Source organism: Eptatretus burgeri, chromosome 12, assembly GCF_056783735.1.
Source record: "Eptatretus burgeri isolate ZD-2024b chromosome 12, Ebu_testis_v1, whole genome shotgun sequence".
Classification (NCBI taxonomy): Eukaryota; Metazoa; Chordata; class Myxini; order Myxiniformes; family Myxinidae; genus Eptatretus; species Eptatretus burgeri.
In genome coordinates, this window is record NC_140972.1 from 41620972 (window position 1) to 41647650 (window position 26679).

Genomic DNA, 26679 nt, shown 5'->3' on the forward strand with positions numbered 1-26679 from the left:
GCAACGACACACCAGCTTGTCACTTAGGGGGATTAATCCCCGGTTGTCCTCGGTAGAGCCGGACCTGGGGCCACCGCTCACAATTAACGTTGTGGTTGTTTTAGAACCACGAACGCCACCCAGTTAACCACGAGTTTCAGTGTCCACTGTTTAATTATGCCCTTTAACTGGAGGCCACGTGGTTACCTGAGTGGGGAGCGCGCCCTTGGCAAAGCACCAATCTTATCTTGATTAGATTTTAATTAGGGCGGACGAGCGTTTTAACTGCTGGTGCGTGCCGACTATTTTTGGTGAAATCTGTGGTAATTACCTCCCTGTCTATCTAGGCTCGGACAATGCTATACCAATGGGAGGAAAGGAGAAACACGGACAGGTTGGAAGTCAACAAATAATTTATTAATAATAAAATAAATGACTAAAAAGAACTTTTTATTTCTTGAGGTAAATAAATGAATAAATTCCAAAGCAATCGAAATGAATAATTAATCAGCAGAATCAATCAAAATGACAGGAAAGAGACAGAGAGCAGATGCTTATCGGGGGTTGACTTACTTACAACTAAACACAGACAAGGGTACCCAATAGATCTTTTGGGGGGGGGGGGGGAGAAGAGTCATCTCGCTCAGCAGAGAGAAGTCGTCCGTGAAGTGAAAACATCCTGAAATGTGTGTGTGCGTCTTGTCCGTTGCCAGCACCCAGCCTTCCCGTCACCCACTCGCGAACAGCCTTGAACGCCAGTCGACGTCTGGGAGGTGGGAGGGCACCGAGATTGTCTGTTGCGAGTTTAGACCTTGGTGCTGTGACAGGGGCAGCTCCTCACACTTCACAAAACTGGTGATGTCCAGTGACCCACACAATCCGTTGGTGACTGACCCACGCCTCACTCTTTTTGACCGACCCGTGCTTCACTCGTTGTCGGCGCTCCTTACACCCACACACACACCACATGCTCACTTGCTCAAGCACTGGAAAGGATGAATTGTCTTGTTGGCGCTGGTCAGACACCCACACGCTCACTCGCTCGCTTCCTCGCTTGCGCTCTCGCACTTTGGCTCGCTTGCCTGCTTCTTGCTCGCTTCTTCCCTCACGCGCTTCCTCTCTGGCTTGCTTGCCTGCTTCTTGCTCGCTTCTCTTCTCGCATGCTTCCTCTCTCGCTTTCTTTCTTTTTTGAACGGACCTCTCCAATTATTTTTATATATGCAGCCCGTCTCGGCGGGTGCAGAGTCCCCCCAAGTTTACCCCGCCCCACTTGCGCACCGTTACCATGACAACCCGTGCGTTCGAAAAAGGGCGGGCCTCGGCATTCGTGAAAGAAATGCGTGTAAACGTTGCTGAAGAAAAAAAGAGGCGGGCATCAGCCCTCACGAAATAAATATGTGCATAAATATGTCTATCGTAAAGAAAAAAGCTTCCCATAAGAGAGGGGATCTATTCTTTACCCTTCTTAACGCATCACATTTATAATCCCATTAGACATGGATTGGGCTAATCTGAACATGCATTTAAGGAAATAACTGTCTGAGGACCTGGATGTGTGGATGCATTCATCAGACCAGATTCTGAAATCCATAACAACACATATACAGGGGGCTGCAAAAGTAGGTATACAGTAATGAAAAACAAAGCGTGCACACAAAACGTATTTTATTGATTATACAAGCATATCAATAATAACATACCACACCAATTTTAATGAATTAAATGAATTCTCAAATTAAATGAATCCTAGCACCACTATTATAATACTGGTAATACTGGTATAATCCTTACTGTATACCTACTTTTGCAGCCCCATATATATATATATATATATATATATATATATATATATATATATATATATATATATATATATATATATATATTGTTACGGTTCTCAGAACCGTATGCATACAACATACAGTTGTCCCGAGTCAGTTATTTCATTAATATACATGTAGTTAGGTCCCTACCTTTTGTCTCGTGGGAAGAATTGGGAGTGTGTTGCGATGGGCTATAGTTAGGATTAATAAATCATTTTCCCCCTTTTATTCTATTTCCCCTTTTATTTGATCCATGGTACCTTCATCTCGTCTCCTGAGCCCAAATCCCGACGGGCACTTTGGGATGGACAAGTGCTTCCACGGTCTACCCGCTGTCTACAGAGACTCGTTTTCTGAGGCAGAATCCTGAGGTTCATTATAGTAGTTGCGCCACCATTCACCTTCCCAAACCCAGACACGGCGGTGTGGGTGGTCTTTACCAGTGTCTGGCCGAAATCCCGCCCAGAAAGGCGGACCACATGAATGCCCGGTCCAATCGGTATGGACAATGACGTCGGCTTCGCCATAGCTCCACCCTGAACTCCGTGATTCCTAAAGTACGGGACAATCCTCAGAGTGGAGTTGGATGCTAGGGAAAGTTGTCATTAGATTTGAAAGGTCGCGGTTGGTTTTTGAAAGGGGGAAGTCAGAGTTGGTGGATGCGAAGGACCTCGACCAAGCCTCTAATCTGGTCCTGCCTACTGCTCATCTCTCGCCTCTTTGGACTCCGCCAGACACGATTACCACACGTGCGGTTGTGGACCGAACTGCACAGCTTTTGTTGGGTGCCGCACCACGGAGCATCCCTTTTCCCCAGAACGCTCAGGTACCCTAAACTGTGAGCTCAAACTCCCTCCCACCCTGGCTGCAGAAGACCTTTTTCTTTTCATTGGGTTTATTTTGTCCGAATGTGTGTCTGAGTGTGTGGCGCCTGCCCGTTAGATAAGCCTGTGTAAGATCTTTATTGTTGTGATTGTTGCTTTTATTATTCTCGCGTCAAGTCTGCACTGTGTCTGCTTTTATAAGTTGCTTGCATAATTGTCGCAACACACCTCTCTCATCTTCCCCTGTGTAACACACCCAATAAACCTTTTTCCTGTGCCACATGCTTTTCCCCACCTTATTGTAAATAAATACTCGTTTTTGTCTTTTCCTCCATTGGTCCAGCATGGTTCGAATCTGAGTTTAGCCGGCTCTTTATTCCCGATAATCCATTCATTCTAGCCGGTGCGTCCTGGGCAGTGCCGCTTGACTGCATCCGATCCGGAAAGGTAGTCGATAGAGTGATCCGGTTCGGGCAAGGCGTACCGAGGGTGTGGTTCGCCGGTAGTCAAAACCGCGTGGTTAATTAGGTAACTTGTTTTTAGAAAGGAGGACCCGATGCCACATGGTTGAGGTATTGGCGTCCACGGTCGGTTAACCGACCTGCCGTGTCACGGAATTATCCGTGAGCGATGGCCTACAATTCTGGGGAGTCTGATGAGAATCGACGTAGTTTTCCCCACCTAGTGGTCGTTCTCTGCCAGATCCCAGCCCACAATAATATATATATATATATATATATATATATATATATATATATATATATATATATATATATATATATATATATATATATATATATATACATACATATGTTATTGTTGTTCGTCTTTTGGCTGCTCCCGTTAGGGGTTGCCACAGCGGATCATCCGTTATGATTCGCATACTGATTTGGCATAGGTTTTATGCCAGATGCCCTTCCTGACGCAACCCTGGTCGCCTCTTACGACACAGGGATAAGGATTGGGTTTCGGCATGATTCTGGGCTGCCCTACACCCTCTCATAACGCGGCCCAGCGCAGAGCTCCCGTCCTCAAGCGATCCTCCAACCCAAGCCTCCGAGTAGCCGAATTTCAGGCGCACGCCACTACACCCGGTGTGTGTGTGTGTGTGTGTGTGTGTGTGTGTGTGTGTGTGTGTGTGTGTGTGTGTGTGTGTGTGTGTGTGTGTGTGTGTGTATATATATATATATATATATATATATATATATATATATATATATATATATATATATTTAGATATATATATATATATATATATATATATATATATATATATATATATATATATATATATATATATATATATATATAGATATATATATATATATATATATATATATATATATATATACATATATATGTGTATATATATACATATATACATACACACACACACACACACACAGTTCCAATAGAAAGTCGACACCCCCTTTCAAAATTTTTCACCTTTTGTTGCCTTGTAGCCTGTAATTAAGTTACATTAAATCAGACTTTTCCATGTCTATTGAAACATTGTAACCCCATAACTTCCAAGTGGAACACAATTTCTACAAATTTCAGAAAATTAATTAAAAATACAAAGTAGATTATCTTGGTTGGATAAGTGTCCACCCCCTTATAACAGAAATTGTAAATTAGCTCACATGTAAATGAAAAAAACAAAGACCCTCTCACAACTCACCTGTGAATGGAGGGAATAACCAAGTAGCTCTCATGTAATCAATTTTTTTCATTTATATGTTGACTGCTTTTGATGTTTACACGTGGTATATGCTTGGGAGCCTCGCTGGTATGCATTTCTGTCTGCGCTGTCGCTGTTAATTCGCCAACAAGTGATGAAACCGGTCCAGCAGCTGAGAGGGTGTGGAGCATTGAGATTCTCATGTGTGTACTATTTGTGAATGTCGTTCCAGCTCTGGAGGAACTCTAGGAAGGGTTTGAAACTGCAAAGGGCTTTCCTTGGGTAGCCTTTCATGGTTGCTTATGCAGTTCTTTGGCTGGAAGAGCATGGGAGGAGTCATTGTATTTATATAATCCTAGCCACCTGGGTTTACTGGATTAGGTCAGAGTTAATTGGTTATTCTCTCCATTCACAGGTGACAAATGTGGGTAGGTCATCGTATTTCATATATATATGTGTGTGTGTGTGTGTGTGTTTGTGTGTGTGTGTGTGTGTGTGTGTGTGTGTGTGTGTGTGTGTGTGTGTGTGTGTGTGTGTGTGTGTGTGTGTGTTTGTGTGTGTGTGTGTGTTTTTTTTTGTACTGTATATACGCATTGGCTACATTATATTAATATTATTACTATTATTAAGATATAACTATAAGTGGAAAACAGCTGTTTTAAGTATGAGACTGAGAAATGAGAGCCACAGTAAGAAATTACTTTTTGTGGTAAACTGCACAACATCTGCTGCTTAGCTGCTTGCCTTGTGTTGTTGCCACGCAGTAATCCTTTCTTGTGGCATCTCCTTATGTCCACCATTTCAACTGTAAACGAAGGCTTGTGGACATTGTGGCTTCCTGTGTTTGATTGAATCCAAAATTAGGTGGCACAGCATTGATGCATGGAATAATATTCAGTATTCTGTTTTTACTCCTCCGTCCTTGGAAGAATGAAAAATCACAAGATGGAATCCAAAAAAGTTATTGAGGTTAAATGTTCAATGAGGAATGTCGATAGGGCATTGATTAAACTTACATTTCAAAACATTCTCTTCTTAATCTCAAATACATGCACTCTGAAGGCCAGAACTTCTGAAAGCATTTGTAAACATTTACTGTTGTCTGGGATTTACTCAAAGGCAAACTTTTATTTCACAATTAGCCAAATTAACGTAATGGGTTGTTCTTTGCAGGAGGAAATTGCTGAATGTGGGTTTTCAAGTAAGATGTATTTTCAAATATTTATAATCTGAAATTCTGCCTTTCCTGTGGATGAATATATTGATGCTTTGAAGGGAAGGGTGTTTGTCTTTTGTTTAGCTCTTTTGTTTAACTCTTTTGTATGATGTCAATCAGACCAAAATATTTCATGAAAAAACAAGTTATAAGCAACAAGCATATGCTCAACCTTTCATATACAAAGTCAAGACTAATAGAGAAACCAAACGACAATGGATGAGGGGGGTTTGACAAACACAGACCAGCAGAAGGGAACAGGCTGATATACGACCAACAAACAAACCTTACCTTCAAGAAAAGGTTGCGATGACAGTAGCTTAGTAGGAATAAAACACAAATCATCAATAGAAATGGGAGATGGCATGAGAAAGTAGTGAGCTGCAACCTTGAAGTAGTGGAGGGAGGAAGGTAGGGAGATGATAGCACAGTTTGAAAACAGAGGGAGAGAGTAAAGAATGTGAGCTATAAGCCTTCAATCTAAAAGTGAATCCACGTTTGATGTTAATATTAATCAAAGGGTTAAAAATGTGACTAACTCATTTTAATGTTTGATGTGTTTTCAGGGTTAAATAATTGAAGAATTTAGAAAATAGAAAGTTTCAGTAATGCAAACTTGACTTTGTATACATCAGACCAAAGATGAAGCCTGGTGTTGGCTTAATGGTTAAGGTGACTCTCTTAAGATCTTTGAGTCTTGGGTTTGAGCCCCTGTCATGCCATTAGATAACACCAGGTGGGTTTGACTCAGTCTGTCTTCCTTCTGAGGTCGGCATAATGAGTATCAGTGGCCTGGGAATAGAGGGCACTGCATCAGCGGCACAGCCGTGCCCCCAGAAAATGATGCAGCCAGCAGCCATAGGCTGCACCTAATAGCTGTTCCCCAAATGTGGAACCTACTTCAACATTCTCTTCAATCTCAATATTTTCTTGAAGTCTTCAAGACAGCTGTTCACCACCATCTCAGATCATTCCCCATCCAAATCCACCAACTTCACATCGTTTCCCTCGTATGATTGAGACTGAATGTGATTTCGACAGTTTGAAATTCAAATGACACCACATTGTAACCTTGTATAGCTTGTCCAATATGTCTTGTGTTTCCTTCCTGGCATTAGTGAGGATTGTTGTATCATCCATGAATGCTCTCAATGAAGGTATATGAACACCATTTTCGAGTTGTGCTGTCACAGGTATGAGAGCATGGTATGAGGATGACGATGATTGTGTGACTGCCTGGTTTATAGTTACATACGTACAATATTTCTATCTCATATGTGCAATGCAGGCCTTATAGGCGCCGCCGAGATGTGGCAAGTGGCATCTTGGACGATGGGACTTACTTTCCTGCAAATCAATCTCAGCCATTTGAAGAACCCATTCCATCACAACACAAGCATACTCTTTTCCACATTTCCAGTATGGTGGTACATGGCAGTAATCAGATTGTTTTGGAGGATCTGCGCCACTTCACTGCCTACCGTGTTCAAGTGCATGCCTGCAACCATGCTTCACATCATTCTGGCTGCAGTGCCCCTGCCTACGTTACAGCACGTACCTTGCTAAGCCGTGAGTCTTTCTGGATCATACCTCAATTCTGCATCATGGTTAAAATAAAATAAAAATCCTTATCAGTACTGTACAGAAATATATTATGCATTAAATGCAATGCATTATTTAACAAACAGTAAAAGGGTCAATTCATTCAATGAGAAATTACAATCCACACATACTGATCTTTTCCATTGTAAAGACTTTTTTTATACAGCATTGATGCCTTGTTTATCAAGTATTTTGTCCCCGGTTTTCACAGCGGAAAAGGACGACATTCTGGGACATGTAAAATCAAACCGAGTTGAGAAGAACACTATGAAGTTGATGTGGCAAGAGCCCTCGAATCCCAATGGACTTGTGATCCTGTATGAAGTAATGTACCGACATAATGATGAGGTGTGTTGCCTGGGCTGGAGCTGTAAATTTCACCATAAATGATACTGTTTGCCATTACAGTACTTACAATATTCATGGATGCGTCTCCCACCTATTGTTAAATATTACTCATCTCTGCTGTAATGCGTTGAGGATGGAGCAACATTTATGCTGTGTTTGTGATTCTTTTTTCCTAATATGGAGGTCAATGGATGATCTTGACTCTTCCCTGCCCTCAGCCAAATGAGAAACTGCAGTGCGTGTCTCGATTACACTACTTTGAGGATGACAAAGGGACATATTTGAGACATCTCCTCCCTGGACGTTACACAGCACGACTGAGAGCCACTTCCTTGGCCAGAAATGGCTCATGGACAAAGCCACTGTATTTCACTGTGCCTAATCAGCGTAAGGCATGTCCCCTGCCCAATCTGTAAAAGCCCATTTGTCTTGTGATGTTTTGGTGCAATGCAAACCCTAATTTTGATTTCGTGGTTTGGGCCATTGGTTCTGAAATAACTTTATTATCAACCACAGATTTGGAACGAGAACAGCACTTGGTAGAGTGCATATCTCCACCAGGCTGAACAGTTTTACATTTTATATCCCACTGATAGGCCGGATCTGGATCCGGACCATAACCAAAATCGAATGGGCTAGTTATTGTCACGTAACCAACTCATCCACCTCGTCTTGTCATAGCTTGTCCATAACTTCTTGAAATATCGTTTTTGGCCCCATCTCTCAATGGTGAAGAATCACTTAAATAATTATAGTATCTATAATTGGATCTTCACCAAAATCGAATTGATTTTTCCTTGTAACATACTCAAGCGTGCCACCAAATTTCGTCCGTATCTGTCCACAACGTTTTTGTGGATTTGTGGGTTTGTTTGTTTGTCGCATTACTCCTCCTACATATCTGGGCCATTTGCATCCAGACTTGCTGCAGAGGATCAGCACGACCACATTTAATGTATAGGTGTGTTTTTATCTTTTCCGTTGGTCTTGAGGAGGTGAGAGGTGGGGGGAGGATGCAAATTTTCTATGTAAATGTGTATTGTGTAGCACCGCCTCCGGGTGGGGGAGGGTATTACAAGTCCCCACTATTTACAGTGCAGTATTCCTTTCCCCACGTTTTCCAGTGCAGTGAGGTATTTTGAATTATATGCAGTAGGTATGTTTTTGCTTCATGCACGTAACCTGGGTTATTGTTTTTGTTTCTTTTGCATGTACAGAGATGTCACTTTTCTATACACCACCCAAATAATGGTTTGCTTCAGAAGAACGTGTTGCATACTTGGAACAAGATTGCCTGTAGGGCAGGTGCTCTGCCAGTCAGTATAATTTACAGTTGTAGTCACATCCTTATAAACCAAACCTCATCCACATTCGTTTTGATTTCTTCAAAAATGGACACTAATTTTGTGAATATTATTAACTTGCTGCACTTTTTACATTTCTTGCAAATAACGAGAGCAATTGTATTGCAATTATGCAATCAGCAACCTCTGCAATTCCACTATTTTATAATCTGCCACAATTGGCAAATCAGTGGAGTCACAGGGTAGGATTGCTGGGAACAGCAGTCATGCAGTGAGTACCGCATGTTCGGGGTTAAGTAAGGAGGTTATGATTATACATTAGATCGTGCTATATGGAATCTGGGAATTTATCTTCATGTATTCCCACCATTCATCCCAGTGCTGCATTGGGTGTTCTCATGTGCACTGGTCCTATGGGATATATTGGCTGCTCAAGTATGTTTATGGACATCAGAAAGGTTAGTAGTCTCGCATTGAAGGGAATGCGAGACTATTGCGGTGTGTGTGTGTGTGTGTGTGTGTGTGTGTGTGTGTGTGTGTGTGTGTGTGTGTGTGTGTGTGTGTGTGTGTGTGTGTACACGTGTGTTTGTGTCTATATATTTTAGCTTTAAAAATGGCTTTCTCTGCAAGTGCTTGTCCGATCAATGCAAAGCTTTAAACATGGCAGTGACTCCCCATGGAGAATATTTTATTGCTGTCTCTGATGTCATAACATCTTGTGGCAGCCATATTGGATGAAAGGAAAAAAAAATGGACATCATTTTCTCCAAAACTGCTCAATTTAATAAATTTTAACCTTGGCATACGTCATCAACCCTCTCCCCTCACCGCCCCCCCCCCTCTCCAAAGGGTGTTGATGATGATGTCATCGGTGAAGTGTTATTCCAGCCATAATTGGTTGAATTTACATCTTTATCCAAAAAATCTGAAACTCTATACATCTGATCTATGACACGATCTGAGTGAAGAATTAAATTTATAAAATTCATGACCCACGCCAAGAAACTATGTGACATAATAGGGTGCATGGATGATATTGGTATATGGGGCATAATAGCAGTGGCCCATAATGGTGGCATGTTCAGTTAACGATGGTATTTTTGTTCCGAATGAACATGCACTGTATGAGTGCTGTTCTAGTTTGGTTTGCAACATGTAGCTATGCTATTGTAAAATGCAACATTACCTGTATTGGCGTCTCGATCCAGGTTTAAGCCACTCGCATAGTGGCTGGAGGCCTAAACGAAAGAGCACTGGTAGCTCAAAACACTGGGATCAGTGCTGTTATGTTTGGGCCTCCAGCGGTATTTAATCACACTGTTCACGAATAGGCCACCTGCACTTGGCCTAATGATAGCTTAAAATGGACAATACTTTTGAACCATGCCTTTTTAAAAGTTTGATCAAAATAAAATTCAATCGCATCATGTATAAGTTCCCTTTAAATTTCGCTTTCTGGAGTAAATGTGTCATGGTGTTACAATCAGACATGCTGCTTATGATGTGCTTTGTGTTTTTTGTCCATCAGAAAACAACCCATTGAGTTTTGTTCTGCCAGTGATCTTCTTTGTCGTGCTTATACTGATTGGGCCATTTGTGGTCACATTTTACTTCGTGAAGAGGAGGTGCGCAAGTTGGATTTGAGTTTAATTTTGTGATGGCATTTTTGCCTGATACATGTGTTGTTGTTGTTGTTGTTGTTGTTGTTGTTGTTGTTGTTGTTGTTGTTGTATAATGATGTGCATTGAACCGTTTATAAGTTGGCTCTCTTTTGGTTTTCCTTTTAGGAATGATGTGTCTGTTCCCAATGGAGTACTGTATGCTTCGGTGAACCCTGAGTACTTTAGCACAGCAGATGGTAAGTATCTGTTTTTGCTTTACGTTTTAACTCAATGACATACATACAGCATTTTGCAAGTATAAAATTTTATAAACCAGGCTTTGTTGCAGATCAAACTTAAATCCAAGCAAGAGAGAAATTGTTGTTGCTGAGTTAGCTTCTTGCCCAAAGTTATTGGTGTTTCAAAGCATATTAGATGGAGAAAATATTAAACATGACATGTGACATTTGATGATTTTCACATATGTACCAGTCATCAATGTGTGTGAGTTGACAAATGGCTGATGGAATTATTTGTGCGTAGTGTACATTCCAGATGAGTGGGAAGTGGAACGTGAGAATGTGCGTATGAAACGTGAGCTCGGTCAGGGTACATTTGGCATGGTATATGAAGGAATGACACGCAACATCGTCTGGGATGAAGAAGAGACCCGTGTGGCCATTAAGACAGTCAATGAGACAGCAAGTACACGTGAACGATATGAATTCCTCAATGAAGCATCAGTAATGAAGTCTTTCAACTGCCATCATGTGGTGAGCAGCAAGCAATGCATTGTGCTAGTTAATCACAGAGAAGATTGAGATTGAGATTTGACTGTTCCCATGTTTATGTCAGCAATGCTCCATGGAGTGTGTTTTTTTGTTTGTTTGTTTGTTTTTAAGGTGCGCCTGCTCGGAGTGGTGTCTCAAAGTCAACCAATTCTGGTAATCATGGAGCTGATGACACGAGGAGACTTGAAAAGCTATTTGAGGTCCCTGAGGTCCGATACTGAGGTTAGTATTAAAGAGCATTATAGAAAAAAATTTACTTTCTTAAATGCAAGCATATAAGATCCTTCACTTTTCTGACAGGGATACCAGTCTTTGCTGCAATGGCTAATTTATGGGGCAAGAACAAAAAAGGATTCCTGGAAGATCCTGTTGTTATTTTTTTCTGTCACAATCCTTCCTGGGAATTCCTGGAATCCACCGTCTTTCATTTCATTGAAATCTGTTAATCCACACTGAAGTTAACAAAACGATTCCTGAAAGATCCTGCCTTCCTGGTTTCTTTGAAATCCATTAAATTAAGAAACATAAACTCGTGCCACCAGAAGTGGTTTCTGAAATAACACACCGCTTTAATAATGAAATGAATGTTACCAGACGTGGTTTCTGAAATAATACACCACTTTATAAATGAAAAAAATGTTACCAGAAGTGTTTCCTGAAATAATACACCACATTATTAATGAAACAAATGTTACCAGAAGTGTTTTCTGAAATAATACTCCGCTTTAATAATTAAATTAATGTTACCAGATGTGGTTTCTGAAATAATACACCACTTTAATAATGAAAAAGATCGTAACCAGAAGTGGTTTCTGAAATAATACACCACTTTAATAATGAAAAAGATCGTAACCAGAAGTGGTTTCTGAAATAATACACCACTTTAATAATGAGAAAGATCGTTACCAGAAGTGGTTTCTGAAATAATACACCACTTTAATAATGAAAAAGATTGTTACCAGAAGTGGTTTCTGAAATAATACAATGTTTTAGTAATGAAATAGATGTTACCCGAAGTGGTTTCTGAAATAATACACCGCTTTAGTCAGGAAATGAATGCTACCGGAATTGGTGTCTCAAATAATACACCGCTTTAATAATGAAATGAATGTTACCAGAAGTGGTTTGTCAAATAATACACCACTTTATGAATGAAATGAATGTTACTAGAAGTGGTTCTTCAAATAACACACCGCTTTAATAATGAAATGAATGTTACCAGAAGTGGTTTGTCAAATAATACACCACTTTGTTAATGAAATGAATATTACCAGAAGTGGTTTGTCAAATAATACACCACTTTCACAATGAAATGAATATTACCAGAAGTGGTTTCTGAAATAATACACCACTTTCATAATGAAATGAATGTTACCAGAAGTGGTTTCTAGAATAATACACCGTTTTAATGATGAAATGAATGTTATCAAAATTGGTTTCTCAAGTAATTATTATACATTAGATCGTATTATAATCAAATAAGTATTATAATACACCACTTTAGTCAGGAAATGAATGTTTCCGGAATTGGTTTCTGAAATAATACACTGTTTTAGTAAGGAAATGGATGTTACCCGAAGTGTTTTCTGAAATAATACACTGTTTTAATAATGAAATGAATGTTACCAGAAGTGGTTTCTTAAATAATACACCACTTTAGTCAGGAAATGAATGTTACCGGAATTGGTTTCTCAAATAATACACTGTTTTAATAATGAAATGAATGTTACCAGAAGTGGTTCCTCAAATAATGCACCGTTTTAGTAATGAAACAAATGTTACCAGAAGTGGTTTCTCAAATAATACACCACTTTAAAAATGAAATGAATGTTACCAGAAGTGGTTCCTCAAATAATTCACCACTTTCATAATGAAACGAATGTCACCAGAAGTGGTTTCTTGAATAATACACCGTTTTAATGATGAAATGAATGTTATCAGAATTGGTTTCCCAAATAATACACCACTTAAATAATGAAATGAATGTTACCAGAAGTGGTTCCTCAAATAATACACCACTTTAATAATGAAATGAATGTTACCAGAAGTGGTTTCTCAAATAATACACCACTTTAATAATGAAATGAATGTAACCAGAAGTGTTTCTTCAATAATGCACCGCTTTAGTCAGGAAAGGAATGTTACCGGAACTGGTTACTGAAATAATACACCGCTTTAATAATGAAATGAATGTTACCAGAAGTGGTTTGTCAAATAATACACCACTTCATGAATGAAATGAATGTTACCAGAAGTGGTTTGTCAAATAATACTCTGCTTTATTAATGAAATGAATATTACCAAAGTCGTTTCTGCAATAATACACCACTTTAATAATGAAAAAGATCGTTACCAGAAGTGGTTTCTGAAATAATACTCTGTTTTAGTAATGAAATAGATGTTGCCCAAAGTGGTTTCTGAAATAATACACTGCTTTAATAATGAAATGAATGTTACCAGAAGTGGTTTGTCAAATAATACACCACTTTATGAATGAAATGAATATTACCAGAAGTGGTTTCTGAAATAATACATGACTTTTGGCAGGAAATGAATGTTTCCGGAATTGGTTTCTCAAATAATACACCGTTTTAATAATGAAATGAATGTCACCAGAAGTGGTTTCTTAAATAATACACCGCTTTAGTCAGGAAATGAATGTTACCGGAATTAGTGTCTCAAATAATACACCGCTTTAATAATGAAATGAATGTTACCAGAAGTGGTTTGTCAAATAATACACCGCTTTAATAATTAAAAAGATCGTTACCAGAAGTGGTTTCTGAAATAATACACTGTTTTAATAATGAAATGGATGTTACCCAAAGTGGTTTCTGAAATAATGCACTGCTTTAGTTATGAAATGGATGTTAACCGAAGTGGTTTCTTAAATAATACACCGTTTTAATAATGAAATGAATGCTACCAGAAATGGTTTCTTCAATAATACACCGCTTTAATCATGTAATGGATGTTACCAGAAGTGGTTTCTTCAATAATACACCGTTTTAGTAATAAAATGAATGTTACCAGAAGTGGTTCCTCAAATAATACAACGTTTTAGTCATGAAAAAAATGTTACCAGAAGTGGTTTCTTGAATAATACACCGTTTTAATAATGAAATGAATGTTATCAGAATTGGTTTCTCAAATAATACACCACTTTAATAATGAAATGTATCTTACCAGAAGTGGTTCCTCAAATAATACACCACGTTAATAATGAAACCAATGTTACCAGAAGTGGTTTCTTGAATAATACACCGTTTTAATAATGAAATGAATGTTATCAGAATTGGTTTCTCAAATAAACACCACTTTAATCATGAAACAAATGTTACCAGTAGTGGTTTCTTGATTAATACACCGTTTTAATAATGAAATGAATGTTACCAGAAGTGTTTTCTTAAATAATGCACCATCTGGTCAGGAAATTAATGTTATCGGAATTGGTTTCTCAAGTAATACACCGCTTTAATAATGAAACGAATGTTACCAGAAGTGGTTTTTTCAATAATACACCGCTTTCGTCAGGAAATGATTGTTATCAGAAGTGGTTCCTCAAATAATACACCGTTTTAATTATGAAACGAATGTTACCGGAATTGGTGTCTCAAATAACACACCGCTTTAATCATGAAGTGAATGTTACCAGAAGTGTTTTGTCAAATCATACACCACTTTATGAATGAAATGAATGTTACCAGAAGTGGTTTCTGAAATAATACACTGTTTTAGTCATGAAATGGATGTTACCCGAAGTGGTTTCTGAAATAATGCACTGCTTTAGTAATGAAATGGATGTTAACCGAAGTGGTTTCTTAAATAATACACCGCTTTAGTCAGGAAATGAATGTTACCGGAATTGATTTCTCAAATAATACACCGTTTTAATAATGAAATGAATGTTACCAGAAGTGGTTTCTTAAATAATACACCGCTTTAGTTAGGAAATGAATGTTACCGGAATTGGTTTTTCAAATAATACACCGCTTTAATAATGAAATGAATCTTACCAGAAGTGGTTTGTCAAATAATACACCACTTTATGAATGAAATGAATGTTACGAGTGTGCTGTGTCATGTGATTGGGTTTTTCGTATATCATGCCTCGCCCGCTAGGGGTGGCAAGACTGTGCTTCTGGTCGCGCAATAAAGCGGAGTAGATGGTGGCCCGCATGCTTCTTGCGTCCCACCGCACCTAGTACACACTAGTTGGCGACGAGGATGGGATGCATACGGACTTATGCCTGTTTTCGACGGGGACGACTTCGAATTGTTTTCGGAGCAATTGGAATGCTATTTCCACGCGAACGATGTGGTCGACAAGAGCAAGCAGAAGTTGATCTTGCTCGCTTCGCTTTCGCCGGAGCATTATCGGCTGCTGGGTGATTTAGTGGCACCGAACAGGCCCCAGGATGACGGGCTGGCGTTTCGGGACATTGTGAAGAAAATGAAAGCACACATGGCGGTTGAGCAGACTCGCGGGGATGTTCGAGCCACCACCGGCCACGCGGGGTCGCGAGCACCCCGGGACACGCGCACGACCTTCGATGCGGGTCGGACGTCGCCGCGCGGCCACGCGTGCGGCGGGGTGACCCCGCGGACATGCTTGGGATGTGGAGGTCGACACCTGCGCCGTGCATGCCCGTATAAAAGCAACGTGTGTTTGAATTGTCACAAGGTGGGTCATTTGGCGCGTGTGTGCCGTGGGGCGTCGGCCACCGTTAAAGTCGTGGACGGCGATGTGCGACGCGACTCGGGGCGGAACCAGCGGCCATTGTTGAGCCTGTGTTCAGTTGGCGCGACGACGGCGCGCCCGATGACGGTGGAAGTCGAAGTGAACGAAACGCCGATCACGTTCCAGGTCGATACGGGAGCAGCGGTGTCGCTCATCGGTGAACAGACCGCGCGTAGACTCAACGGCTTGAAGCTTATCAGGTCAAACCTCGTGCTGTTCACGTACACCCGTGAGAAGATAATGCCAGTCGGGATGGCAGACGTGTCTGTGCGGTACCAAGGCCAGGTCGCCACGCTTCGGGTGTACGTCGTACGGGGGAGGGGGCCGTCTCTTCTCGGCCGGGATTGGATGACCCGCATCAGGCTAGACTGGTCCGCAGTTCACCTTGTGCAACCCGTGCCGAGCCAGTGGGAGGATCAGTTGGAGGAGATTCTTCAAAGACATCAAGGGTTGTTTAGAGACGACCTTGGAAAACTCAAGGGCATGGAGGCGAAACTCTTCTTGAAGGAGGGGGTGGTGCCTCGGTTTTGTAAACCGCGTCCGGTGCCGTATGCCCTGCGGGACAAGGTCAAGGGTGAACTGGATAGGCTAGAGGCCTGTGGAGTGATCGAACGGGTGTCATGCTCGGATTGGGCCACCCCGGTTGTCACGGTGCTGAAACGGAATGGGGACGTCCGATTGTGCGGGGACTTCAAATCCACAGTTAACCCGGGGCTCAGCGTGGAGCAATATCCATTGCCGTCAATCGATGAAATATATGCGCGATTGGCGGGGAGTCAATACTTCACGAAGCTAGACCTGCGTGATGCATATTTTCACCTGCCGATGGATCCCGGGAGTAGCGAGCTTTTAACAATCAACACGTGTCAAGGACTCTATCGATATACCGACTCTGTTTTGGGATTGCTTCGGCTCCAGCTTTGTGGCAGAAAGCTATGGATCAGGTTTGCATTGGCCTGCCCGCTCAGACCTACCTGGACGATGTGCTCATTGCGGGGAAAACGGCGGACGAGCATCTGGCGAACATTGCCCGAGTGCTGACGAAGCTAGAAGCGTGCGGCCTGCGCTTAAACAGGGACAAGTGCGCGTTCTTCAAGCAGCGCTTGGAATACCTCGGGCACATCATCACGCCGGAGGGGCTGTTGAAAGGTCCTCGGAAGGTGGAGGCGATTCAGCGCATGCCACCGCCTCGCGACAAGACGCAGCTGCGCTCGTTCATTGGCATGGCCCAGTATTACCAAAGGTTCATGCGCGGGCTCAGCTCACAACTTGCGCCGTTGACGCGGTTGCTCAAGAAGGACGAGCGCTGGGTTTGGGGGCCTGCACACCAGGCGTCGTTCGACCGCGTCAAGCGGCTGCTCACAGAGGATACGGTCCTCGTGCACTACGAGCCTGCGCGTCCGCTCCTATTGGCATGCGACAGCTCTGCATATGGCATCGGGGCAGTGCTCTCCCACAGGATGGACGATGGTTCCGAGCGGCCTGTTTGTTTTGCATCCCGGACCCTGTCCACAGCAGAGCGCGGATATGCCCAGATTGAGCGGGAGGCTCTCAGCCTCGTCTGGGGTGTGCGGAGGTTTCATCAATATCTGCTGGGGCGGCATTTCACTTTACAGACGGATCACAAACCGCTTCAATTCATCCTGAGACCCGAATGCGGGGTGCCGGTGGTAGCAGCTGCGCGAATACAGCGGTGGTGTCTGTTTCTGGGTACTTACGATTATGATATTCAGTTCCGAAGCACCGAGAAGCATGCTAACTGCGACGGGCTCTCACGCTTGCCGTGTGCGGAGGGTCCAGCTGCATCTGAGTTGGGCGACCGGGTCGATGTGTTCGCGCTGGACCAGGTCCAAAGCGGGCTGGTCACGGCCAGGCAGGTTGCCGTGGAGTCGGCTCGTGATCCGGTGCTTGCCCGTGTCGTCCAGGCGATTTCTACAGGGAATTGGAGCGATCTGCCTTCGACACCGGCATTTCAACCTTTCACGTCACGCGCAGCGGAGCTGTCGTTGGTCCAACGGTGCATAATGTGGGGAATGAGGACCGTGATTCCACCGAGGTTCAGGCAGCGGTGTTTGGAAGAACTACATGTCAGTCACCTGGGCATCGTGAAGACCAAGTGTCTTGCTCGTAGCCTTTTGTGGTGGCCGGGGTTGGACAAAGACATTGAGCAGTTGGTTAAGCGTTGCGCCACGTGCCGGACAGATGCTGATAACCCGCGTCGAGCTTCGGGTCTCTGGCCTGTGCCAGACCGAGCTTGGCAGAGGGTCCATGTAGATTTTGCAGGACCGGTTAATGGCAAGATGTTTTTGATTGTGATTGATGCATTCTCTAAATGGCCGGAGGTTGTAGTAATGTGGCATACTTCAGCAAACATTACAGTAGAGAAGCTGCGGACGATCTTTGCTAATAAAGGGTTGCCGGAGATCCTGGTCTCTGATAATGGTCCGCAGTTCATCGCGGGTGTATTTGATGAGTTTATGCGCTAGAATGGTATTCGACATCTAAGGTCCGCACCGTATCATCCTGAGACGAATGGCCAAGCTGAGTCGTTTGTCAAAATGTTGAAGCGGGCTTTGTGCAGGGGGGGGGGGGGTGTTGCACCTGTGCAGGCGGTAGTCGATGTCTTTTTGCTCCATTACAGGAACGCAGTTCATCCTGTCACGGGTGATTCGCCTGCCATTCGTCTCTATGGACGGGCTTTGCGGTCCAGGCTGGATTTGCTGCGACCTGGAGGGTCGGGGAGTGGGGCAATGTCGCGTCCGACGCGGCTGCGCAGCTTCGAGGTGGGGCAGCGGGTGATGGTACGCGATTATTTCCACGGTTCCAATTGGGTGCCGGCAGTGGTCTCTGTGGTGCTAGGGCCGGCGAATTGCATGGTGCGGACTGATGGTGGGGATGTGTGGAAGCGGCACGTGGACCAGATGCATGATCGCTGTTCAGCGTCACCCCCCCCCACACCTCCCCGAGCCGAACGTTGCGGGGCCCCCACCGGTAGTCTCGCCGGCACCTGACGTTGTATCGCCGGGACTGGCTGGGCCGGCGCCGAAGGGGTCTTCGCCTGATGCCGTCCTACCTGGGGACGTCGAGCAGGCTGGGCAGTCGGGGGTAGCTGGTGTTGCGGAAAGTGCGAGTCCGGCGAGGGTGTCACCTCGACTGAGCCGGGAGGCATCTGAGCCTGGACTGTCTGGTGGCGCTGCCCGTCCGAGGCGGGTCAGGGTGCGGCCGCGGTACTTGGAGGATTATGAGTGTTGATGGGTTTCCGATGGTCATGTTGTGATTATCCGTTCGTTATGTGACGGGTCATTTTACGGGGGGAGGAGTGTGCTGTGTCACGTGATTGGGTTTTTCGTATATCATGCCTCGCCCGCTAGGGGTGGCAAGACTGTGCTTCTGGTCGCGCAATAAAGCGGAGTAGATGGTGGCTCGCGTGGTTCTTGCGTCCCACCGCACCTAGTACACACTAAAGTACACACACCTAGTACACTTCGGGTAACATCTGAAAAGTGGTTCTTCAAATAACACACCGCTTTAATAATGAAATGAATGTTACCAGAAGTGGTAGTTGTTTCCAGAATGTGGTAGAATGTTACCAGAAGAAAAGCCTGGTGTTGGCGCAGTGGTAAGGGCAGTGGCTTGGGACCCAAGAGGTCCTGAGTTCAAGCCCCGTTGGGACACTGAATTAATATATGTATGTATATGTATATATATATAATGTGTATATATATATATATATATATATATATATATATATATATATATATATATATATATATATAAAATGTGTGTATATATATATATATATATATATATATATATATATATATATATATATATATATATATATATAACCAAGTCGAAAACACCAGGGGGTTGACTCAGCCTGCCATCCTTCCGAGGTCGGCGAAATGAGCACCAGTTGTATGCCCCGGTTAGAATAGGTGTACCATATCCCTGTGTGTCGTAAGAGGCGACCAGGGTTGCGTCAGGAAGGGCATCCGGCGTAAAAACCTATGCCAAATCATGATGCGGACAACAAAACGAATTTCCATACCGGATCGGTCGATAGAGCGAAATGGAGACGGTTGGTCCGCTGTGGCGACCCCTAATGGGAGCAAGCCGAAAGAGGAAGAAGAAGAAGAGAATGTTACCAGAAGTGGTTTATCAAATAATACACCACTTTGTTAATGAAATGAATATTACCAGAAGTGGTTTCTGAAATAATACACTGTTTTAGTAATGAAATGGATGTTACCTGAAGTGGTTTCTGAAATAATACACTATTTTAGTCATGAAATGGATGTTAACCGAAGTGGTTTCTGAAATAATGCACCACTTTTGTCAGTAAATGAATGTTTCCAGAATTGGTTTCTCAAATAATACATCATTTTAATAATGAAATGAATGTACCAGAAGTTGTTTCTTAAATAATACACCGCTTTAGTCAGGAAATGAATGTTACCGGAATTTGTTTCTCAAATAATACACCGTTTTAATAATGAAATGAATGTTACCAGAAGTGCTTTCTTAAATAATACACCGCTTTAGTCAGGAAATGAATGTTGTTGGAATTGGTTTCTCAAATAATACACCGCTTTAATAATTAAAAAGATCGTCACCAGAAGTGGTTTCTGAAATAATACACTGTTTTAGTAATGAAATGGATGTTACCCGAAGTGGTTTCTGAAATAATTAACTGCTTTAGTTATGAAATGGATGTTAACCGAAGTGGTTTCTTAAATAATACACCGTTCTAATAATGAAATTAATGTTACCAGAAGTGGTTTCTTAAATAATGCACCGCTTTAGTCAGGAAATGAATGTTACCAGAATTGGTTTCTCAAATAATACACCGCTTTAATAATGAAATGAACGTTACCAGAAGTGGTTTGGCAAATAATACTCCACTTTATTAATGAAATGAAAATTAACAAAGTCGTTTCTGAAATAATACACCACTTTAACAATGTAAAAGATCGTTACCAGAAGTGGTTTCTGAAATAATACACTGTTTTAGTCATGAAATGGATGTTAACCGAAGTGGTTTCTGAAATAATACACCACTTTTCTCAGAAAATGAATGTTTCCGGAATTGGTTTCTCAAATAATACACCGTTTTAATAATGAAATGAATGTTACCAGACGTGTTTCCTGAAAAAATACACCACATTATTAATGAAACAAATGTTACCAGAAGTGTTTTCTGAAATATTACACCGCTTTAATATTGAAATTAATGTTACCAGAAGTGGTTTCTTAAAGAATACACCGCTTTAGTCAGGAATGGAATGTTACCGGAATTGGTTTCTGAAATAATACACCGCTTTAGTCAGGAAATGAATGTTACCGGAATTGGTTTCTCGAATAACACACCGCTTTAATAATGAAATGAATGTTACCAGAAGTGGTTTGTCAAATGATACACCACTTTATGAATGAAATGAATGTTACCAGAAGTGGTTTGTCAAATAATACTCCACTTTATTAATGAAATGAATATTACCAAAGTCGTTTCTGAAATAATACACCACTTTAATAATGAAAAAGATCGTTACCAGAAGTGGTTTCTGAAATAATACTCTGTTTTAGTAATGAAATAGATGTTACCCAAAGTGGTTTCTGAAATAATACACCGCTTAAGTCAGGAAATGAATGTTACGGGAATTGGTGTCTCAAATAATACTCCGCTTTAATAATGAAATGAATCTTACCAGAAGTGGTTTGTCAAATAATACACCACTTTATGAATGAAATGAATGTTACGAGAAGTGGTTCTTCAAATAACACACCGCTTTAATAATGAAATGAATGTTACCAGAAGTGGTTTATCAAATAATACACCACTTTGTTAATGAAATGAATATTACCAGAAGTGGATTCTGAAATAATACACTGTTTTCGTAATGAAATGGATGTTACCCGAAGTGGTTTCTGAAATAATACACTATTTTAGTCATGAAATGGATGTTAACCGAAGTGGTTTCTGAAATAATACACCACTTTTGTCAGTAAATGAATGTTTCCAGAATTGGTTTCTCAAATAATACACCGTTTTAATGATGAAATGAATGTTACCAGAAGTTGTTTCTTAAATAATACACCGCTTTAGTCAGGAAATGAATGTTACCAGAAGTGCTTTCTTAAATAATACACCGCTTTAGTCAGGAAATGAATGTTTTTGGAATTGGTTTCTCAAATAATACACCGCTTTAATAATTAAAAAGATCGTTACCAGAAGTGGTTTCTGAAATAATACACTGTTTTAGTAATGAAATGGATGTTACCCAAAGTGGTTTCTGAAATAATGCACTGCTTTAGTTATGAAATGGATGTTAACCGAAGTGGTTTCTTAAATAATACACCGTTCTAATAATTAAATTAATGTTACCAGAAGTGGTTTCTTAAATAATGCACCGCTTTAGTCAGCAAATGAATGTTACCAGAATTGGTTTCTCAAATAATACACTGTTTTAATAATGAAATGAATGCTACCAGAAGTGGTTTCTTAAATAATACACCGCTTTAGTCAGGAAATGAATGTTATCGGAATTGGTTTCTCAAATAATACACCTCTTTAATCATGAAATGAATGTAACCAGAAGTGGTTCCTCAAATATTACACCACTTTAATAATGAAATGAATCTTACCAGAAGTGGTTTCTTCAATAATACACCGTTTTAGTAATAAAATGAATGTTACCAGAAGTGGTTCCTCAAATAATACACCGTTTTCGTCATGAAACAAATGTTACCAGAAGTGGTTTCTTGATTAATACACCGTGTTAAGAATGAAATGAATGTTACCAGAAGTGTTTTCTTAAATAATGCACCATTTAGTCAGGAAATTAATGTTACCGGAATTGATTTAACAAATAATACACCGTTTTAATAATGAAATGAATGTTACCAGAACTGGTTTCTTAAATAATACACCACGTTAATCATGGAATGAATGTTACCAGAAGTGGTTTCTTAAATAATACACTGTTTCAGTAATAAAATGAATGTTACCAGAAGTGGTTCCTCAAATAATACACCGTTTTAATAATGAAATGAATGTTATCAGAATTGGTTTCTCAAATAATACACCACTTTAATCATGAAATGAATGTTACCAGAAGTGGTTCCTCAAATAATACACCACTTTAATCATGAAACAAATGTTATCAGTAGTGGTTTCTTGATTAATACACCGTTTTAAGAATGAAATGAATGTTACCAGAAGTGTTTTCTTAAATAATGCACCATTTAGTCAGGAAATTCATGTTATAGGAATTGGTTTCTCAAATAATATACCGCTTTATTAATAAAATGAATGTTACCATAAGTGGTTTCTTAAATAATACACCGCTTTCGTCAGGAAATGATTGCTACCTGAAGTGGTTCCTCAAATAATACACCGTTTTAATTATGAAACGAATGTTACCGGAATTGGTGTCTCAAATAACACACCGCTTTAATAATGAAATGAATGTTACCAGAAGTGCTTTGTCAAATCATACACCACTTTGTGAATGAAATGAATGTTACTAGAATTGGTTCTTCAAATAACACACTGCTTTAATAATGAAATGAATGTTATCAGAAGTGGTTTGTCAAATAATACACCACTTTGTTAATGAAATGAATATGACCAGAAGTGGTTTCTGAAATAATACACCACTTTAATAATGAAAAAGATCGTTACCAGAAGTGGTTTCTGAAATAATACACTGCTTTAGTCATGAAATGGATGTAACCCGAAGTGGTTTCTTAAATAATACACCGCTTTAGTCAGGAAATAAATGTTTTCGTAATTGGTTTCTCAAAGAATACACCGTTTTAATAATGAAATGAATGTTACCAGAAGTGCTTTCTTAAATAATACACTGCTTTAGTAATGAAATGAATGTTACCGGAATTGGTTACTCAAATAATACACCGTTTTAAAAATGAAATGGATGTTACCCGAAGTGTTTTCTGAAATAATACACTGTTTTAATAATGAAATGAATGTTACCGGAAGTGGTTTCTTAAATAATACACCGCTTTAGTCAGGAAATGAATGTTACCAGAATTGGTTTCTCAAATAATACACCGCTTTAATAATGAAATGAATGTTACCAGGAGTGGTTTCTTAAATAATGCACCGCTTTAGTCAGGAAATGAATGTTCCCAGAAATGGTTTCTCAAATAATACAGTTTCAATAATGAAATGAATGCTACCAGAAGTGCTTACTTAAATAATACACTGCTTTCGTCAGGAAATGAATGTTATCGGAATTGGTTTCTCAAATAATACACCGCTTTAATAATGAAATGAATGTTACCAGAAGTGGTTCCTCAAATAATACACCATTTTAGTGATGAAACAAATGTTACCAGAAGTGGTTTCTTGAATAATACACCGTTTTAATAATGAAATGAATGTTATCAGAATTGGTTTCTCAAATAATACACCACTTTAATAATGAAATGAATTTTACCAGAAGTGGTTCCTCAAATAATACACCACTTTAATAATGAAACGAATGTTCCCAGAAGTGGTTTCTTGAATAATACACCGTTTTAATAATGAAATGAATGTTACCAGAAATGGTTCCTCAAATAATACACCACTTTAATTGTGAAAGGAATATTACCAGAAGTGGTTTCTTGAATAATACACTGTTTTAATAATGAAATGAATGTTACCAGAAGTGGTTTCTTAAATAATGCCCCATTTAGTCAGGAAATAAATGTTATCGGAATTGGTTTCTCAAATAATACACCGCTTTAATAATGAAATTAATGTTACCAGAAGTGGTTTCTCAAATAGTACACCGTTTTAATTATGAAATGAATGTTACCAGAACTGGTTCCTCAAATAATACACTGTTTCAATAATGAAACGAATGTTACCAGAAGTGGTTCCTCAAATAACACACCACTTTAATAATGAAATGAATGTTACCAGAAGTGGTTTGTCAAATAATACACCACTTTATTAATGAAATGAATGTTACCAGAAGTGGTTCCTCAAATAATACACCGTTTTAATTATGAAATGAATGTTACCAGAAGTGGATTCTTAAATAATACACCGCTTTAGTCAGGAAATGAATGTTACCGGAATTGGTTTCTCAAATAATACACTGTTTTAACAATGAAATGAATGTTCCCAGAAGTGGTGTCTGAAATAATACACCACTTTAGTCAGGAAATGAATGTTACCGGAATTGGTTTTTCAAATAATACACCGTTTTAATTATGAAATGAATGTTACCAGAAGTGGTTCCTCAAATAACACACCGCTTTAATAATGAAATGAATGTCACCAGAAGTGGTTTGTCAAATAATACACCACTTTATGAATGAAATGAATGTTACCGGAATTGGTTTCTCAAATAATACTCCGTTTTAAGAATGAAATGAATGTTACCAGAAGTGGTTTCTGAAATGATACAGTTTATTTTATAATGTAATGGATATTACCAAAAGTGGTTTCTCAAATAATACACCACTTTAATAATGAAATGAATGTTACCAGAAGTGGTTTCTGAAATAACACACTGTTTTTATAATGTAATGGATATTACCAAAAGTGGTTTCTCAAATAATACACCACTTTAATAATGAAATGAATGTTACCAGAACTGGTTTCTGAAATAATACACTGTTTTTATAATATAATGAATATTACCAAAAGTGGTTTCTCAAATAATACACCACTTTAATAATGAAATGAATGTTACCAGGAGTGGTTTCTGAAATAATACACTGTTTTTATAATGTAATGGATACTACCAAAAGTGGTTTCTCAAATAATACAGCGCTTTAGTAATGAAACGAATGTTACCAGAGGGGGTTTCTAAGATAATACACTGCTTAAATCATGAACGTTACTGCAGTATTATTATGTCATTGAAGTACAATTTATTATGAATATTGTGTTGTTATTATTATTATTATTATTATTATTATGACAACAATGATATCTACTATAAAAGGATGAGTGGTGTGTGTGTGTGTGTGTGTGTGTGTGTGTGTGTGTGTGTGTATTTGTGAGTGTGTATGTGTGTGTGTGTGTGTGTGTGTGTGTTTGTGTGTGTGTGTGTGTGTGTGTGTGTGTGTGTGTGTGTGTGTGTGTGTGTGTCATTGTTTTTGTGAAGTTCTACTGGAGCTTTCTATGTGGAGTATGATCCAATGAAATGATCTCCTGAGTTGATTAGGCTAATTAACTACAAAGAACACAGAAGCATTACCATGTTTTAAGCACACTCCATGTTAAGGTGTATAGAGCAGCTTTGCCTGTCTGAGCTGGTTGGTGTATGGTAATGATATGTAGGTAGAGGGGTACTCTTGCGCATCCACCTGAAGAGTTTCCATCTTGAGCGAGTGCTGTTTGTGGACCACATTAAACACGATTGGATCTGAGCCTGACTGTGTGGCATGTCCCTTTGCATGTACTGACACTTAATACGTCCTTCCACTGCATGGTATTCTAATTACAAAAGAAATAAAACAAATAATGATATCATTGCAACAAAGTACATATTAATTAATACTAATAATATTGACAATAACCATAAGGAAACTCGGTGGAGCGCATACCCCTGCCAGGCTGATTAGTTTACATTTTATTTCCCACTGATAGGCCGGATCTGAATTCAGGCCTGTACTAAAATTTAATCAGCTTGTTCTTTTCGCCTAACCAACTCATCCACCAAGTTTCATCCCAATCCGTCTGTAATTTTTTGAAATATAGTGCTGTATATTATTTTAGCCCCATCACTCAATGGTAAAGAATCGCT

The 26679-nt window shown here is 40.1% G+C and overlaps 1 protein-coding gene across 1 annotated transcript in view; it reads left to right on the forward strand.

Annotated features, from left to right (window-relative positions):
- Window positions 1-26679, forward strand: part of LOC147015490 (insulin receptor-like) — a 300293-nt gene that overhangs the window by 236391 nt on the left and 37223 nt on the right. The window contains exons 11-17 of the mRNA XM_085850275.1: window positions 6812-7092; window positions 7337-7473; window positions 7692-7860; window positions 10306-10402; window positions 10565-10635; window positions 10922-11151; window positions 11281-11391. Coding sequence (XP_085706401.1) covers window positions 6812-7092; window positions 7337-7473; window positions 7692-7860; window positions 10306-10402; window positions 10565-10635; window positions 10922-11151; window positions 11281-11391 — 1096 coding nt within the window. The remainder of the gene's footprint in view (window positions 1-6811; window positions 7093-7336; window positions 7474-7691; window positions 7861-10305; window positions 10403-10564; window positions 10636-10921; window positions 11152-11280; window positions 11392-26679) is intronic.